Source organism: Aythya ferina, assembly GCF_964211825.1.
Source record: "Aythya ferina genome assembly, chromosome: Z".
Lineage (NCBI taxonomy): Eukaryota > Metazoa > Chordata > Aves > Anseriformes > Anatidae > Aythya > Aythya ferina.
In genome coordinates, this window is record NC_140299.1 from 38,309,630 (window position 1) to 38,327,846 (window position 18,217).

The following is an 18,217-nucleotide window of genomic DNA, read 5'->3' on the forward strand; positions in this document are numbered from 1 at the left end:
GGACTGTGTAATGTGGTATAGTAAGTAATTAAAGTTAATGTAGTATTTAGGTGGGGCTACTATTGGCTAACTGTCTTCCAGAATGACTCCTGCATAAATGGGTTTGTTATGGTGAGACCACTCCAGGAGCAGAATGGTGACAACAAGATATTTTCAGGACCAAAATGAATAAGGATACTCTTACTCATTTTTCATCTGGAGATTTCTCTGTTTTTTTTTTTCTGGGGGGGGGGGGGGGGGGGGTTTGGACATCTTACTGTCTCATACCCTGGAGTCCCCAGAAGATCAAAAGAATGAGGAAAAAAAATGGAGCAAGGAGGCTAATACCTTACCTGTAAGGAAATACGCCTTCTGAAGACCAGTCAAAGCTATTTCTTTTTTGTGGTCCTTCCTCTGTGGCACATGGGCAGAGCCATAAACATGTATAGTCATTACCCTCATGTCCTTTGCAGGCAGATGTTATCCAAGGCTGTTTTGCTTGTGTTATCTGGCTCTGCAGCTACATTTCTCTGAAACACTTTTAGAGCAGGTAGGCCTATGTAGCAACTCTCAATGAAGTCTAAGTCCACGTGCTATTTGACAGCACTTGCAAGGTCTGCAACGATCTTCCACCTGTGTTGAACCCATGCAGTTTCCTGAAATAGTCATTTCATCGTGTATCTGTAAATGTTTTGGTGTGACTGGCTTATTCTCCAAGTTCCAGCTTGGATACTTTTTGTCTAATTCATGATCCTTGACCTGGACTGCCTCTGAGGAGTCTGAATTACAGCAGGTTTTGATTTTGGGGTCATCAGAATAAGGTTTCTAGATCAGTAGCTAGTTTCATCAGCTCCTGTGCCTGCTCTGCTATTTCCTGTTTTGTTTTGTTTTGTTTTGTTTTGTTTTGTTTTATTTTATTTTATTTTATTTTAATAAACCCATAACTGTAGGAGGCTTCCTTCTCCAGTTTGCTTAGTTGACTTCCTTAATTTGCTTAGGGCTTTTTTTTTTTTTAATGTATTTATCTTTCACAAGTTAGTTTACACTCATCTACACAAAAAATAGTGTCTCTTTCTGAGCTTTTCAGGGTTTTGCAGATCAAGTTTACATCTAGCTTGCACCTAGATGCACAAGGAATGCATCAGAGTCTGAAGGCAGTGTTTTGACTGAATTTGGGCTTTTGGAGGTTATTTGTTATTTTACAGACTAAAGGGGAAGAATTTATCTCCATTTCGCAGAGCATGTTAACATTTGAAATGTCTAAAGGAAAACTGGAGTGTCAGATGTCACTGTGAATACATCAAATTTACCTTTGTAGAACAGGCTGGAGCCTGTTGGAGCCTGTATGACAGTAATACTGATTGAATTTGGAGTCTAGGTTATTCATCCTGTTGCAAACCTTAAATGCTAACTGAGCTTCTGCTAAATTTCTCATAATGTTGCACTTAATTTATTTTGTATATTTACTTTGCTGATGTCCAAGGGTTAGTACAATGGTCTCTCTAGATTGAGGGTTGCTCCTCTCCTCTCAGTTAATGGCTGTAACTACTAGATCTTTCTTCAGTACCTAGAATAACCTCTGGTAATAATCATAGCAAATCTTGGTGTCCTAAGATATTCCTCTGAAATTTCACAAGACCAGTAAATACTAGGTCAAAATTAATTTATGGGTAAACTGTCAAACTGTTAGCAGTGTTCTCAAGACAGAGAACAAGTCATGTATCTAGTAAAGCATGTATATTTAATTCAATGTCATTTTGTCATTTCTGAGATTTTTTAGCTGAGCTCCTTTTTATTTTATTTGGTGTCAGAGAGATACTCTTCTTTACAGGAAAACTATGTAGGCTATTTTAGTGATGATCCTAGAGCTGTGCACAAGTGTGTATAGTATAAATTTGTTTTGTTATATCTAATCTCTTTATCTGACCTCTCTAATGTGAGATGCTGCTGTGGACGTCTGATTGGAGATCACCCAGGATTAAACTGTAGTTGGCCTGTCTATCAGTCTGCCCTGCAGAGAGATGAAGAATGGTCTGTGCAAAAACATACAAAGATGAGTCCAACAGATGCATTTGGAACAATCAAATTTCAAGATGGAGATCACACTTACCATGCCAAGGTTTGCATGTAATTCCATTATTAATGAATGTTGAGGGTATATATGTCTGATTTTTTCTTATAACTCTAGTGTAAGAAAAGTGAAGAGTGACACTGGGTGAATATTGGATGGTTTTTCTTAAAAGAGCAGGGGAACCTAAACGTAATTCAAGTTAGAGTGTGTGCATAATATTTTTATGTTGAACTTCACTGTAACTAAGAATAGCTTGTCTTTTTGTCTGTACTGCTCACTGCTGTATTTTTGTGTTATCACTTTAACTGTGTTATGAAAGCTGTGATCCTGCACAAGGTGTTTAAGATGTCAGAGGTGGGAACTTCATAAGATGTTGCATTTTCTTCTCTAGGAGTATTTTAAGGGTGTTTATTTTACCCATTTTTTTTGACTATTTCTTCCAGTATATTAGACTCTCTTATGATAGCAATTTGGATCAGCTGTTACACTTGATGGTTAAAGAATGGCAAATGGAGTTGCCAAAGCTAGTTATCTCCATTCATGGAGGCATTCAAAATTTCCAGCTTCCCTCGAAGATCAAGCAGGTTTTCAGCAAAGGACTGGTGAAGGCTGCTGAGACTACAGGAGCATGGATAATTACAGAAGGCATCAACAGCGGTATTGTAATTCTTATTTGTTTTAGTTTCCCTTTAGTGTTCTCTGTCTGTATATAAGCATATATTTTTTGGGAAAATATAATGAAATTGTTTGATATTTGTGATATTTTACCACAAAAACAAAGCATTTCTGGTTTAGGAACAATGCATAATTCAAAGAGTAACAGTGCCTATGCTGTTGACAAGCATTCTGAATATTTTTTTATATTTATTTTTATCGTTCTATTTATTTTTTATTGTTCTATTAATGAGCAAAGAGTATTCTGCATGTAGTAAGAAATATAGTGCCAACTGACAGTAGATAAGCAGTACTTATTTTCAGTCAATTTTATCTGCTTTATTGAAATATTTAGCTCCTGAGGTCTAGAAGCAGTGTTTTTGAAACTGTTTTCAAATCTAAATTTAACTTCTGTTTTATAAATAAGATTTTTCTTGAGTTATGTTAATCATTACAACTAGTGTATTATTATCTAAAAATCTCTGTGTATTTTTCTACTCTCAAAAACTGAGGTGGTCAGTAAGCCACAGAACTGAAACAATTTTACTTCTTTAGTTTTTATTCAATCAAGTGACCTTACAGGAGAACCAGCCTCTGCAGTTATGTAAATAATGAAGTTTCAGTTTAGGTAGAAAGCCCCAGTAGCACATATGTTAGAATTATTAACTAAAAATTTGTATTGAGTATGAAGCATTGGCACATTACATCTGAGCTTTACAATTACTGCAAGGCACATCAGGTATAGAAGCAGGGAGAATGTTTATTTCTGATCAAAACATAACCACAGAATAAATTACATGATGGAAAACTCTTTCATTTCTGTCCCGTAGAGAGTCTATAATGTAAAAGAAAAATGATTGTTAATTATTTTTTTAGGAGTGTCCAGGCATGTGGGGGATGCACTGAAAGGTCGTACCTCACCATACCTGAGAAAGATTTGTGCTGTTGGGATTCCCCCATGGGGTATCATTGAGAACCAGAGGGATCTCATTGGCAAAGATGTGAGTTTAACGCATTTTAATAAAACCCTTCATGTTCTGGCAAAGTTTTAGCTTTTGTGCATGCCTTATTTTCTGTTTGCTTTATTTCCCTGATTTGGTATTTTTTCGTAGTAACAGAGGCTTAGATTTTGTGCAGGAGGGGAATTCTGTGGCATGTTGAGACAATGTATTTTGTTTTTCTTACGTAAATGAATAATTTAAAAACATTTCTTATAGGACATTGTCATTCCTTTTTTGAAATTTTGTAATTAATTAGGTAACTCCGATGATGCTAATGATGTATTTCTATATTCATTTGATTTAGGATAGGCAATCAGGTTAATGGTATACACAAAAAGGCTACTATTATGTGTGATTTTTGTTCATAAATTAGAATTTTATGTAAGTGCCAATGTGGGGGCACAATCTACTTAGCTGTTGAAAAACATATGATATGTAAGGCACATTAATTCCTGATAAAAACATGTAAGCTACCATTTAACAGAAATACACCCAGGAAAAATATGCCATTGTGTTTCAACTGTTGCAAAGAAAGGCAGGCAGTGACCTTGACTAAGGACTGCAAGCCTGCCTAATCAGAAATGTTTTCTGTGTTATAAATTGTGGTTTTGTTGCTGTTAAGATCATATAAAATGAAAGCCCATTCTTGACTAAAGCAACGAAAAGCATGGTAGAGACTTTCAGAAGATTGCAATGTGATGAAGAAATACATACAAATGAGATGACGTATCTGGTGATATTGTGCTGGTATCTGTGAAGATCTTTTTATTTTGGTTTTCATAGGTAGTTTGCCTATACCAGACCCTTGGTAATCCACTCAGCAAGCTAAGTACCCTCAACAGCATGCATTCTCATTTTCTAATGGCAGATGATGGGACAGTAGGCAAATATGGGAATGAAATGATGCTCAGGAGGAATTTGGAGAAGTATTTGTCACTTCAAAAAATACATGCAAGTAAGTACTACCATGGTCAGCTTTATTACAGAAACCCTATTTAAAAAATCATGAAAGTACTTGACATTTCCTGTCCTCTTCTTGTGAATGTGGCAATTAGGGATGTGGTTTAATGGTGGAATTGGTAGTGTTAAGTTGATGGTTAGACTTAATTATCTTAAGGGTCTTTTGCAACCAAAATGATTCTGATTCATTTTCTGTAGATTTCACTGAGATTGACAGTGCAACTGTCTTGAATTTTGAATATCAGAAAAATAAAAAGGACAGCATTCTCATAAAGCATTTTGCATCTGGACTAACTCACATTTTGGTTTCTTAGTTGTAGGGACATCTAAATGACTCAGATTATTCAGTATTGATTGAGCATTTGCTCAGTTCACACAGTTTTGCATGGTCTTTATATAAGCACTAGACAGTTTTGCAGCATTTTGCCAGGCAGAAAAACTCACATTCAGTTGAATTTGTATTCTTCTCCCTTTTTATTACTTTTATCCTTATCACTTGTTTATATTACCAACCTGTGTCCTCCCCACGTACAGAAGCAAAGACTGGTTGCAAAAGGAATACTTTTATCCAGTGTTTCTCTTTGTCACTTTGTGCAACTTCCACTGTTGCTTACACAATAACTGAATTATAGTATAAAAATAATGAAGGAAATATTTATTACATAAACAAGTGTTTCTTTTTATGTACTAGTTTCTATAAGTCACTTGTGGAAAGTACATTATTACCTAATGATTTAAATCTTTACGTATGTTAAAAAACTTTATTAGAGTTATGATATTGATTCCTTGTTTTCTTAATTTGCTTACAGTATAATATTTAGAAACTAACTCTGTTTTTAATCTGTTCATATTTAGAGCTTCTTACTCAGCCTCTGATATTTTTTATTAGGACTTTAAGTCAGACTATTTCTACTTTTTATTATTATTGCATCTTATTGGAAATATTTCTGATTAGTAAGAAAAATAGCCTGCTAGTGTAAAACTTGAGAAAGTCCTTAGAAGGTGCCTCGTTACTTTTTTTTATATATGCAGGTAAGAAAATGGATATGGATCGCATTTAAAATGCTGTCAGTGTCCTTGTATGTGTGAGAGTTAATATAAAGGGCAGGATATTCAAAATGATATTCCTTCTTTCTGATGCTAGAACTTTATTGAGAAGTTTTCATGGTCATTTTGATCTGTCACAGAAGTTCTCTGAAAATCAGTCTTAAATTAGAGACAGTGGAGGTATGTTTTCCTCTCCGTTGAATTGCATAGTTACCGTGAGACTCCTTCTTGAGTATTGATCAGATGTCCTGAGTTTTTAATTTAATTTAATTTAATTTTTGTGTGTGTGTGTGTCTGTTTGTGATAGACCTGTTTGTAACTGGTTACATGTGTTTTGAAACAGGAATGGGCCAAGGTGTACCCATAGTTGGGTTGGTGGTGGAAGGAGGTCCCAATGTGATTCTAATGGTGTGGGAGTACGTGAGGACCAGTCCACCTGTCCCGGTGGTGGTCTATGATGGCACTGGCAGAGCTGCAGATATCCTGGCTTTTACCCACAAACACACAGGTGATACAGGGTGAGTAGTGCATGGTCTGTTGTATTGGGAGGGGCCATAAAACACCTGTGGGGAGGGGGAGAAGGGAGGAAGAGGTAGTATTTTTCCCCAATGTATTGTAGTGGGCACTTTTTTCACTTTGTCCTCAATATTTTATCTTTAAAAAAATAAAATAGAAAACCTGTCATTTGAGAAGAAAAGAAGAATATGAACAGAAGGGTTAGCAGAGAGAAATGAGGGGAAAAAAGATGAGGGCAACAGAGAGATATCAAGACTAATGAGGAATTTAATTTTATCCCTAAATTAATTCAGAAAGAAAAAATAGTTTCTAAACTTTTAGTGTCTGTTTGCTTTATATTCATGGATAATCCATTAAAAATAAAAAACTGTTCCATTTATTCAATTTCCGGTAGTATATATGTATGGTCAGAACAAATGTCTGTGTGAATAATAATTTAAGTTATTGAATGCCTTTGTTTTGTTTTGTTGAGCAAAGGGAGGAAGATGTCAACAGAGAAGCAGATGTAAAAGAGATCTCCGAGTGTCTCTGCAGTCTCTATCTCTTGCTTAGATGTCATTTGGGCCGGGAAGAAGTAGCCCAAAAAATACATATTTTAGCATGTATATCTGTTTTTCAGGGAGCTGCGCCCTCAAGTGAAGGAGGAGGTTTTGGTAATGATTCAGAATATATTTAGTCTGGGACAGAAACAGTCCAGTCACCTATTTCACATTTTGATGGAATGCATGGAGCACAGAGAGTCTGTGAGTGTGATTAGCACTCTGACTTTTTTATATCTTAATTTGCTGTTACACTTTTTTCCCTTCCTGTGGTGGGTTGGCATGGACACAGCAGTTGTAAAAGTAATGGTGTTATCCCTAAAGTAAATATAATAAAAAAGTGTCTGTACTAATTTATATACTAAGTAGCTACACAGAGACTGCTTAGTTAACTTTGGAAGTCTTGATGGCTGGTTATGAAATGACAGCCTTTCTGATTTTAGTAGAGGCTGGATATCTTTGTTTTCACAGGAAAGATCAATTAATTATTATTATTATTTTTTTTTAATGCTCTACTGCTGTCTTCTTGGTAATTTGGAAATGGTTCTAGCCATTCTTCTACTTGTACCAGAACTGTGCTAGAATTTCTCTCCCAATATCAGGGTAAACTGTGCTGTCATGTTTATTGGCTCAGGAGCTTATTTGGAGTTGCCAAATATTTGTTCTGGGAATAATGACAGTTGTAGCAATGATTACTAAAATGGAAGCTATCCAATATGTTTTTATTATTACTTGTTTTGCTTAATCGGAGTGTCTGTTTTCTAGTTGAAAGCTACATAGTTATTCATCATGTTGCCTTTTAACATTTTGCAGCTTTAAAACTAATCAAAAGGAAACGGACATGTTATTATGCAGTAGGTTGATGCTAATTTGCCTTGTATGGTATTGTATTACAAAGCAAAATGGTACATTGTCTTTCTGAAACAAAGGAAAATCATGCCCAGGCCTTTGCCAGTGTTCGTGTTGAAAAGTTTATGATTTAATCTACTACAACCAAGAAGAAATAACCATAGACTTCGTTACCTCACCTGAAATAGTGTAATTCTGCAATTCTAACAGATAACCATACTTGATGTGGAGTCTGAAGAGCAGCAGGACATTGATTTGGCAATTCTGACTGCACTCCTGAAAGGTACCTGAAAATGCAATCTGCTTTCATCTAATGTTCAGTCCCACTGGTTTATCCTTTTAAAGCAAAGGAGTAACATCAATGTGTGAAGACTACTCGGTCCTTTGCTTGTTTCCTAGGTACAAATATGTCTGCTTCAGATCAGCTGGATTTGGCATTGGCCTGGAACCAGCTAGATATTGCCAAGAAACATATATTGGTTTATGGACAACACTGGAAGGTACATTTTATTTTTTCACAGTAACTTTACACTTTATTTTGAAAACTGATTTTTCCATGATTTCCATTTGTCAGGCTTTAAATGAGGAGTAGTTTGGTGCTTGGAGTCAGTCTTCATCTCTAATTTTGAAGAAGCATTTTTCTTAGAACTGCAAAGTGCTCAACTGTAGAGACAGTTGAGGGCATCAGTTGTGCTTGTTTACCCAGAGAAGACATGCTATCTAAAATTTCCATAGTTTTCACTGCTAGCTTTTTCAAACAGTTTTAGTGGTCCTTCTGAATATGTATCCCTCAAGCCTATGTTGGCAATCACTGATGATCACAGACGTTTCACGGTAACCCAGAACATTCTTTTCTTTGAAGGAATAAACTACAAAGGAGTGTTATCTCTTTTTTCCTAGCTCAAGAGAATACGGATATCCCAATACAAATACTGATTCCTTTATGGTGTTGTCAAGTAGAAATAAAATTACTTGTGGTTAGCATGCCATTGTGGCTCAGCTTTGCAGAAAATGACCTAGTATATGCCACGTTAATCATGAGTCAGCAATATGCCACTACAAAGGTTAACAATACCATTGGCTGCATTAGGCAAAGTATTGCCAGCGCTGGTGAAGCTGCACCTGGAAGACTGTCCATTTCTATTCTCCCTGCCAGTACAACAGCTATCTGGACATACTGGAGGGAGGAGGGAGTCCAATGTAGGGCCACAAAGGTGATTAAGGGACTGGAGCACCTGTCCTATGAGGAAAGGCTGAGAGGTCTGGGACTTCCCATTTGTTGTAAGAGTGCATATTTATCAAAGTAAAACTTTTCTTTGTCTTTTCTTTTTTTTTTTTTATTTTTTTTATTTTTTTAATATATCTCCCATTCTGCTGTTAAGAGGGCTGATTTCAGCTATGCATCTGTTTCTTGGGAGATCTTATAGTGAATACTACCTGGTACTGACAGTTTCTACCACTTTACTGATGACTTCTAAAATCTTTTCTACCGACAGTTCAGTTTGACATAGTTCCTCAGATTTGTCTGCCATAAAGAACAGCTTTAATGTAGGAACTTTCCTAACATATTCTGTAGTGAGCGGTGAGGCAATGAATTAATTTGCCATTTCCGTAATAGACTTCTCTTTTCTCATGTTTCCTTTACACCTTAATCATCCTTTGGCCTTTATGTATTTACTGGCAGTCCCCCTGCTCCTGCTCCTCTACTTCAGATGTGCTTGAAAAAGATCTGTGTACCTCTTCATATCTGCACAATTGTTCAGCACCATTTTGAATGAAAAGTCATTGTCAAATAATGAAATAATTTTCTCCCCTTTGAGTAAGATGAAAAGAGTTTGTAATAAACAATGCTTACATCTCTAGATGCTTCTCCAAGCAGAAATTGGAAAAAAACATGTTCTGGAAAATCTTCTGCCAATTAAGTAGGAAACAATCTTAAAATAACAACACTTTCTTCATACATTGTAAATTAAAACAAACAACCAAACCAAACAACAACAACAACAAAACAAAACAACAAGAAAAAAAAAGAAAAAAAAAAACACCAAAACCACTGTTTTAAACTTCTATTTTGACCTAAATTCTTTCTTGATTAAAGAGGAGTACCTATCCAATGCAGTTGTAAGTGTCAACTGTTTACACATGGATATTTGGGTATTATGAAAAAATTCTTCACTGAGAGTGTGATTGTGCACTGGAACAGTGCAGTTTGTTTTTGGACGACTCTAAGCACAGATACAGGCTGGATTGAAAGCAGCCCTGAGGAGAAGAACCTACGGGTGTTGGTTGATGAGAAACTCAACATGAGCTGGCAATGTACACTTGCAGCCCAACTGTATTCTGGGCAGCGTCAAAAGCATGGCCAGCATGGAGGGAATTCTCCCCTTCTACTCTGCTCTCATGAGACCCCACCTGGGGCCCCAGCACAAGAAGGACATGGACGTAACTGTCCTTGTCCTTATGGGGCACTTCAACTTGCCAGATGTCAACTTGGATTACCACATGGCCAACAGGAGCAGATCCAGGAGTTTCCTAAAGCACCTTGATGATAATTTCTAACTTCTTGCAGTTGCTTAGGGTGCCAACTAGGAAAGGTGACCTCCTAGATCTGTTGCTGGAGAACACAGAGGGTTATCGTGCGCTGGAACAGGCTCCCCAGGGAAGCAGTCACAGCACCAAGCCTGTCGGAATTTAAAAAGCATTTGGACTGTGCACTTAGTCACATGGTCTGAATTTTTGGGTAGACCTGTGTGGTGCCAGGAGTTAGACTCGATGATCCTTATGGGTCCCTTCCAACTCTGGGATGTTCTATGGTTCTATGATTAGAGCAAGTCCAGAGGAGGGCCACAAGGGTGATCAGAGTGCAGGAGCACCTCTCCTATGAAGACAGGCTGAAGGACTTGGGGTTCTGTGACTCTATGTCCAGCTCCTTTGTTATTTTGCATGTAGAAGTCCTCTTAAATTCTGCATAAGTACTATGACTAGAGTGTTTTCACAGTTTGGACACTGCTGTAGGTAGAGCTCTGCTTTGCAGTGTGTTGGAGAGAGTTTATCCTAACACAGATTCTCTCACATATGTGAAGAGAAGTCTGCTTTAAAGAACTTAGAGTTCTATAGAGAGATCTTGAAATATAGTACCTTGAAATGGCTTTTGTCATATGTCAAAAAAGAGAGGCTTTCCTCCTGCCCCCAGCATTATCATACATTAGCTTCTGAAGTGAATTGAAGAGTAGGAGAGTACCATGCTGTAGAGTATATTATTATCCAAGTCTGGTTGTAAAGATAGACTTGTAAAGGTCTTTACAGATGTTGGGTTTATGGAGACACAGTTTTACTCCCCCTTGCTACTAGATTTTTTAGGTAGGTGCTTCTTCCAGTATAATTTTCTTTTTTACTGTATACTTCGAATATACATAAAGACAAATCAGTGTGATAAACAGATCTTTAACTGCCCAGGAATCTTTTATTTAGTTCCATAAGAAGATAACTTTCTAACCTTTCCATCTATTTCTGTCCTTCTGAAGGTTGGTGCTTTGGAACAAGCAATGCAGGATGCTTTAGTGATGGACCGCGTGGATTTTGTGAAGCTGTTAATAGAACATGGAGTAAACATGCACCATTTTCTTACCATATCTCGTTTGGAAGAACTCTACAATACGGTTAGTATTTGAAATCCCAGTGTACAAAATGCACACTAATAGCTTTGGATAAACATTTATAGAAAGTTTACTGTTTTCCTGTTTTCCTTAAGAGATTAGGCTGGGCCACTTTTATTTTTTTGTTATTTTTTTTTTTTTTAAATAAAGGGCTTTTGAGAAAAATCGAAAATGAATGGGTTTTGATCAGTTTTGATTGCAATGAAGGATTATTGGATTGATGTCCCAGCTTTTTATTTTTCAATTCATTGACTTGAACCAGACTGCTCATCTGAAGTTCATGAGAATTATGCTCTGCTTTTAATCCAGTATCTGATGTATACTTACTTTGTTGTAAATGATATGCTGTTTAACCAAAGTGATTCCTACTGATGTACAACATATTAAGATTTAAGTTAATAGAGGTGCTACAGACTGGAATTGAAATGTTTTTAAGAGGTTTGTGGGGACAGTGTGAATCACAATGGCTTATTCTGAGGATCTCTAAACTTATTTCCTCAATATTATTTTTCAAATTTAGAGATGTGTTGATTTACTTTTTCTTTTCACATTACAGAAACAAGGACCATCAAATCTACTTTTGCATCACCTAGTTCGAGATGTGAAACAGGTAATGGAGAAGCTGTGGAGTAAAAATAGTAATTTAAAACTTTAGTGTCCAGTGGCAGACTGCTATTAGACTATACTGGGGAATATGAAGGAATAGAAATGATGTTTTCATTATCATACTCCTGTATCTACTAAATGGTTTTATCTTCATCCCACAAATACCCCCAAGCAATTAACTAACCTACTACCACTGAATGTTCCCAAAGGTCCTGTACCTTAATTTCAAAGCCAGAGGTTCGTATAGATCAGACTGTCTCTTTCTCAAGTTACTAAAGTGGTATTATGAAGGGATTGTACAAAAGACTTAGTGAATTAGTACAGTGATTATGCTTAGTGAGGTAATATTTTTCTTTTTTTCCCCTAAAGTGAAAGAAAGAGGTTTTCTGTGCTAAGCAGTAACAGAAAGATTACGTGACAAGAAATATTACTTTACTGTGCTGCAGTGTCTAGAAGAACAGAAGGTGGCAGTGGATGACTATTGCATGGAGCTCTGGCTGACTTAGTTTAGTGACAGCCTTGTTATATAGCTACATTTAATTTATTTCATATTTTCATTATCCCTGACAGCTTTGCTTAACCAGAAACGGATAAGTGTCCTTTCTGCATCTAGTCTCCACTGCAAGAGATGCCTAGATCCAAAACTAGATTAATTGGCCAATTCGTTCCAGGTTATGAATACTAAATAAATAAATCTGACTATTTCTCTGGTCTCAAGTATTGGGATTTCTGAGATTTTCTTTTTGTGGGTGACCTCCATGTCAATGCCATTGATGCTATGCAATAGGAGGGCACAGGGTGTTCAGATCTTCGTGGCAAACGATTTTCTGTGTTTTCCCACACTGAGAGACATATTTTGGGTTTAATTTATATGATGGACCTGGAGGATTGCAGTGTTGAAAATACATTCTGTTCTTCCAGTCTGCGAATGGAGTTTTCTCCATTAGTGTGACCAGCTTTGCTGCTGCTTTGTTTGAATGGAGATACATTGCAGTCTGCCCCTGCTAGCATTCAGTATATGTTACTTGTGCAGAGAAGTATCTACAAATGTGGGTACTTAGGACTATAATTACTGGCCTATTTCTTAATTTTGGAGGTGTCAAGCTGTGAGACACGCTTTTGCCCAAGAATGCTCAACATGTTGGTGCCTCTTGTTAGGCTGAAAAGACTGGGTGGCTTTTGCTAGCTACACTAAGGGTTACCATGAAAGTCCAATGAAAAAAACTCAGCCTAATGAATAAAATGGCTTTTTACAGTCTGAAAGGCATAGACTCCTCTGATCCTGTTAATACCTCTCGTCCCGTTTATGTTCAGGCAGGCACATTTTTCATTTCCAAGAGTTGCACTTTAAGTTTTTATTGATAATGTCTAAAATATGCATGGAAGATAATCTTTCTTCAACTAATTTGTCACAAATCTTGTGTCTTGGAAGTACACTGGATGTACCCAGGGAAGCAGTTGTGCTTTGAACACAAGTAGTGACATACTTGGAAGGTACAACTACTACAAGTGCAGCTACTGTCCTAGTTACCATGACAGTCTTGAGCCTCTACAAGAGACTACAAGCCTCCTGGAATTATTCTACAACATTAAATGTATGCTTCATCTATACCTTAATTTTTAATTAATGAACTGGTTTAATGAGCAAATTGTACTCTACCAGTTTGCTCTGTTATCTGAAAAGGAAGATTTTTATCAGCCTCTCTGGCTGATAAAAATTGTACTGAAGTACTGAATTGTACTGAAGTACAATTAATTACCTTCAGTGTTGAATGTAGCTCATCTTGTGAACATTGCAATGTATTTCCCTATGTGATGTGTATGCAGTGGACAGCAGATGTCACACTTCTTAGGCTGAAAATGTCAGTATAACTCTTTTCTCCCTACTAGAGCGATATCATATGCCTAAAGACTGTTTACACTTCTTGACTGATGCAGTAGCTGTCAGTTGCACCTTCTTCCAGAGTTCCCTCATAGTATCAGTGATAGCAGGTTGCACATAATAACATCACAAAATGTTTGTGACATTTGGCGTTCCAGAGTACACTTCCTTCGGATTATAAGATATCCCTGATTGATATTGGGCTGGTTGTAGAGTACCTTCTTGGTGGAGCTTATCGGAGCAGCTACACAAGGAAACATTTCCGAATTCTGTACAATGATCTGTACAGAAAACACAAGGTAAATTCTGTGAAATGTCTACCACTTGTCACAAAGAAAATCCAAAGTATTACACCTTAAAATAGCTCAGGATGTCACTGTATTTGTTTGAAGGCCATCATTTAAGTGTATTCCATGCTTATGTGTTTTATGAATTTGCTAGCTGTGGAAAAGTTGCAATTAAAACAGACAGATATGTCTAATGTCTAGACCAAATGCTAGAAACACCATCCTTTGGACAAAACGGTCAGCAAAAAGTTCAGAGAACTTTCGTCTTTTTAAGAACTTATGGCACATTTTGTAAGGACTGGCACTTGGAAGAAATTCCAGGTTGGATGATCCCATTGTTGTGCAAGCTTTGTTGTTTAAATTGTAGTATTGGCGAAATCAGTATTTTATGTTTTAGAGATTCAAAAAAATATATATATATATTTTAAATTAAATGTGAAACAGGCCATTTTTTTCTCCTTGTTGATATAAGCTTCAGCTGTAGTTTGCAATGATGGATGACTCACTAGTCTCTGAATGACTGCACAGGTGCCACTGAAGTCAGAGATAAATACAGGCAAACTTTGTCCCTAATTTGCATTTCTCTTTTTCTGTTTTATGGTGTGCCTTTGCATTTAGAGAGTGCTCTCCAGCTTTTCTCAGAACCTGTCTCATTCCCTTCATCAGAATAATCAAATGGGTAGCAGAATGGCATCTGCTGAAAATACTTTACATTCTCAGTTCTTCCGAACAGCACAGCCTTACAAATGCAAGGTAATGTAATTGCTAGTTCTGAACAGTACTTAGGACACATGTCCTGGTTTCAGTTAGAACAGAGTTAATTTTCATCCTAGTAGCTTGTAAGGTGCTGTGTTTTGGCTTAGGATGAGAAGAGTGCTGATAACATGCTGATGTTTTAGTTGCTGCAGAGCAGTGCTTACACCAAGCTAAGGACATTTCAGCTTCTCACTCTGTCCTGCCAGCGGGCAGGCTGGGAGGGGACAGACCCAGAACAGCTGACGCAAACTAGCCAAAGGGGTATTCCATACCATTTGGGGTCATGCTGAACAACAGATAGGGGTGGCTAGCCGGGGTGGGAGGGCCGGCTGCTCGGGGTTAGGCTGGGCATTGGTCAGTGGGTGGTGAGCACAATTTGCATTGTGCATCACTTATATATTATTATACATATATAGTATTCATTATTATTACTTGTAATTACTATTATTATTATTATTTATTGTTATTATTATTTTTCTGTCTTAATAAACTGTCTTTATCTCAACACACAGGCTTCACTTTCCGGTTTCTCTCTCCCATCCCAGAGAGGGAGTGGGGAGGCTGTGTGGTGTTTAGCTGCTGGCTGGGTTAAACCACAACACAGTAGGCTGCTAATTAGCTTACTGAAAGATTTATTTTAGACAGGCATTTTTATGATAAGGTTTTACTGCCCACTATTCATGCAGTAAAGGACTCCTCCCATGATACTTTTTGACTTCCATTCACACTTGTTGATAAGGGCTTTCATTCACTGAAATGCTGTATCACTAAATCTGTGAATATCAAGCACAGATGAAAACTCTTCTGATTTGGAAGCAGCAGTAAGAATTTTCTGACTTTCCTGATGTCTTCTCATGATTGCTTATTAAAGTAGCTACAATAAGAAGAGATACAGTTCTGATATCTGTAAAACAAAGACAATGTTTTCTGTTCAAGAAAGAACAATAAAAGAGCAAAGATCACCATATACATATATCTGACAGACTAAATGTAGGGTTGAATGAGTTTAATTGGCTTTATTAAATTTAGTCTGAGACAAAATGAATGCATTTCAGCACTGACACAATCTGTGATGCACTTCCCTTAAACCTAGTAAGACATTTTCATTGCCATTAGTAAATATAGGAATGTGTAGAAAGTTCATACTACAGGTGTTGTAAACTAAAAATCATCATTAACTATCATAAGTCCTTTATTGTGTGTTTCAGTCTGCTGTTTGCTTTTACTCTGGTCATGATTGAAGTACAAGAAAGGAGTGAAAGTAGTGTCTTGGTATTGCAGGGGTTGTTGACTACCCAATGTTATGGAAGAGGAGGCTATAAACAGTGAGGATACAGAGCAAGGGCTGTTTTTGCTCCACTAATGTTATCAGCATCTTAGCACTGATAAACTGAATGTACCCTAGCTGTGGTTTATGACTTTGATGCATACACCAATTAAACAGTTTGCTACTTGAAATTCAGAACTGTGCAATTTTGTTCACGTGAATGTGAACTTCAACCATTCAGAAAGATTTTGTTTTTTTTTAAAACAAATTTATAGGAAAGATCCCCTGGTTTCCATAAGTCTAAGAAGAAGTCAAAAGAGGATGGAAACTTTGCAGAGAACTATGAGTCACCTGGCTTTACGTACCCCTATAATGACCTTCTGGTTTGGGCGGTATTAATGAAAAGGCAGAAGATGGCAATGTTCTTCTGGCAGCATGGAGAGGAAGCCATGGTCAAAGCAGTTGTGGCTTGTAAACTCTACAAGGCAATGGCACATGAAGCTAAACAGAGCAACATGGTGGATGACACTTCAGAAGAACTTAAGAAGTACTCAAAGTATGAGTTCTCCCTTCACTTCAGTTAATAAAGATTAGCAATGCTTAGAATGGTTAGACTTTTTTTTATAATCGAATATGTAAGATTAGTGGTGCTGCAGACTGTGGAGTATAAAATGTCTTCTGATGCTCACTATTTATAACGTATAATGGAGCTCTGTATTAGTGCACAGTCTGGTCAAGAGTTAAGGTAAAACTATTAACATGTTATCTATTTGCATATCTGAAAAATAAAATATAGGTTAGTAGGGCATATCTCACGGTCTACTGTGTGGTCAACTGGAATGTTGAAATTTCCCTAATAGCTTACCTTACCAGCTTAACTTGTTAAAAGTCCATTTAACACAACACAGCTGTGTTAAACCTTTAAAACCCATGATATCTTGTAATGAACAAAGTAAAATCAGTCCTTAAGTCCTGCTCTGCGTAAGACCTTACAAAAAGTATTTGCTGAAAATATCTAAGTGAATCAAAAATGAAGTAGACCAAGAATTTTCATCAAGTTTGTTATTTCATTGTAGTATTTTTCTGGCAGTTTTTCTTCTTAATGACATTGTCATTATGGTTTTGTACCATAATTACTCAGATTCAGATTACAGTAAAATGTGCTTGCCTGTTCTGCATGTAGTTCCAAAATTTAATTTAAAGGAAGGTGTATCTTCCTAGCAAAGTCTCCCCAGCAGAGGTGTATAAGAGCCAGTATAAAAGAAGAGGCTTTTGCAGATGCCTGCAATGCTTCCCCACGGTGATGATGAGTCACTGATGCAAGTACATAGAAATTCATAGGGTCCATTTTGATGAATGAATGAGATTAAGAACAAAACAAATAAATAAAAAGATAGAAATGAGGATGACATTAAACCTTGTGATTAGGACTAAATAGTCACATTTACTCACCAAACTGTTTTTCTCTGAATATATTGATAAAGCAATGGGTAAATGGGAAAAGGCATACTTACTGTGTATTTGGCTGAACTTTGGCCAATGGAGCTTTCAATCCAACCAGTAGTGATTCTGAGTTTTGACTGGTCCCCGTTAATTCTTTTCTGCTCAAGGGAATTTGGGCAGCTTGCCTTAGATGTACTGGAAAAAGCATTCAAACAAAATGAACAGATGGCCATGAAGTTGCTGACCTATGAACTGAAAAATTGGAGCAACTCAACTTGCTTAAAACTAGCAGTGTCTGTGGGCATGCGGCCTTTTGTATCTCATACTTGCACACAGATGCTACTGACCGATATGTGGATGGGACGCCTGAAGATGCGGAAGAACTCCTGGTTTAAGGTAGCATCAGTCACTTTAGCTTTTGGGGCAATTTGATGTTGTTTATATGTTTTATACATGTATTTGTGTTTATGAACTAGTCTAATGCAGGTTCAGACAGATGTGCTTGAGCATACATGTAGATTGGAGCATACTCATCTGGGAGAGAAAAGAAAGGCAGGGGAGGGAGGACAGTACTTGGCGTTGGTTTTACTTCTTTGCAAAAGAATCTGGGGGATGGCATTAGAAGAACACAGCTCCTGAGCTGTCTTTGTTCCCATTTCCTCAGCACCCTCCAGTCCCTCCCCACCTGTTCTTGCTGCCCCACA

The 18,217-nt window shown here is 37.1% G+C and overlaps 1 protein-coding gene across 11 annotated transcripts in view; it reads left to right on the plus strand.

Annotated features, from left to right (window-relative positions):
• Positions 1-18,217, plus strand: part of TRPM6 (transient receptor potential cation channel subfamily M member 6) — a 99,737-nt gene that overhangs the window by 29,423 nt on the left and 52,097 nt on the right. For 9 of the 11 annotated variants that reach the window (XR_014687143.1, XM_084503836.1, XM_084503839.1 and 6 more), the window contains 14 exons: positions 1,921-2,098; positions 2,494-2,707; positions 3,581-3,705; positions 4,489-4,660; positions 6,056-6,230; positions 6,848-6,971; positions 7,827-7,899; positions 8,016-8,116; positions 11,141-11,275; positions 11,829-11,882; positions 13,919-14,059; positions 14,666-14,800; positions 16,346-16,626; positions 17,681-17,909. Coding sequence is in view for 10 of the 11 variants with exons in the window: in XM_084503836.1 (XP_084359962.1) it covers positions 1,921-2,098; positions 2,494-2,707; positions 3,581-3,705; positions 4,489-4,660; positions 6,056-6,230; positions 6,848-6,971; positions 7,827-7,899; positions 8,016-8,116; positions 11,141-11,275; positions 11,829-11,882; positions 13,919-14,059; positions 14,666-14,800; positions 16,346-16,626; positions 17,681-17,909 (2,137 nt within the window). In the remaining variant the exon portion in view is untranslated. Of the gene's footprint in view, positions 1-1,920; positions 2,099-2,493; positions 2,708-3,580; positions 3,706-4,488; positions 4,661-6,055; positions 6,231-6,847; positions 6,972-7,826; positions 7,900-8,015; positions 8,117-11,140; positions 11,276-11,828; positions 11,883-13,918; positions 14,060-14,665; positions 14,801-16,345; positions 16,627-17,680; positions 17,910-18,217 lie in introns of those variants that run through there. The other 2 variants (XM_084503835.1, XM_084503832.1) reach the window with 2 other exon arrangements.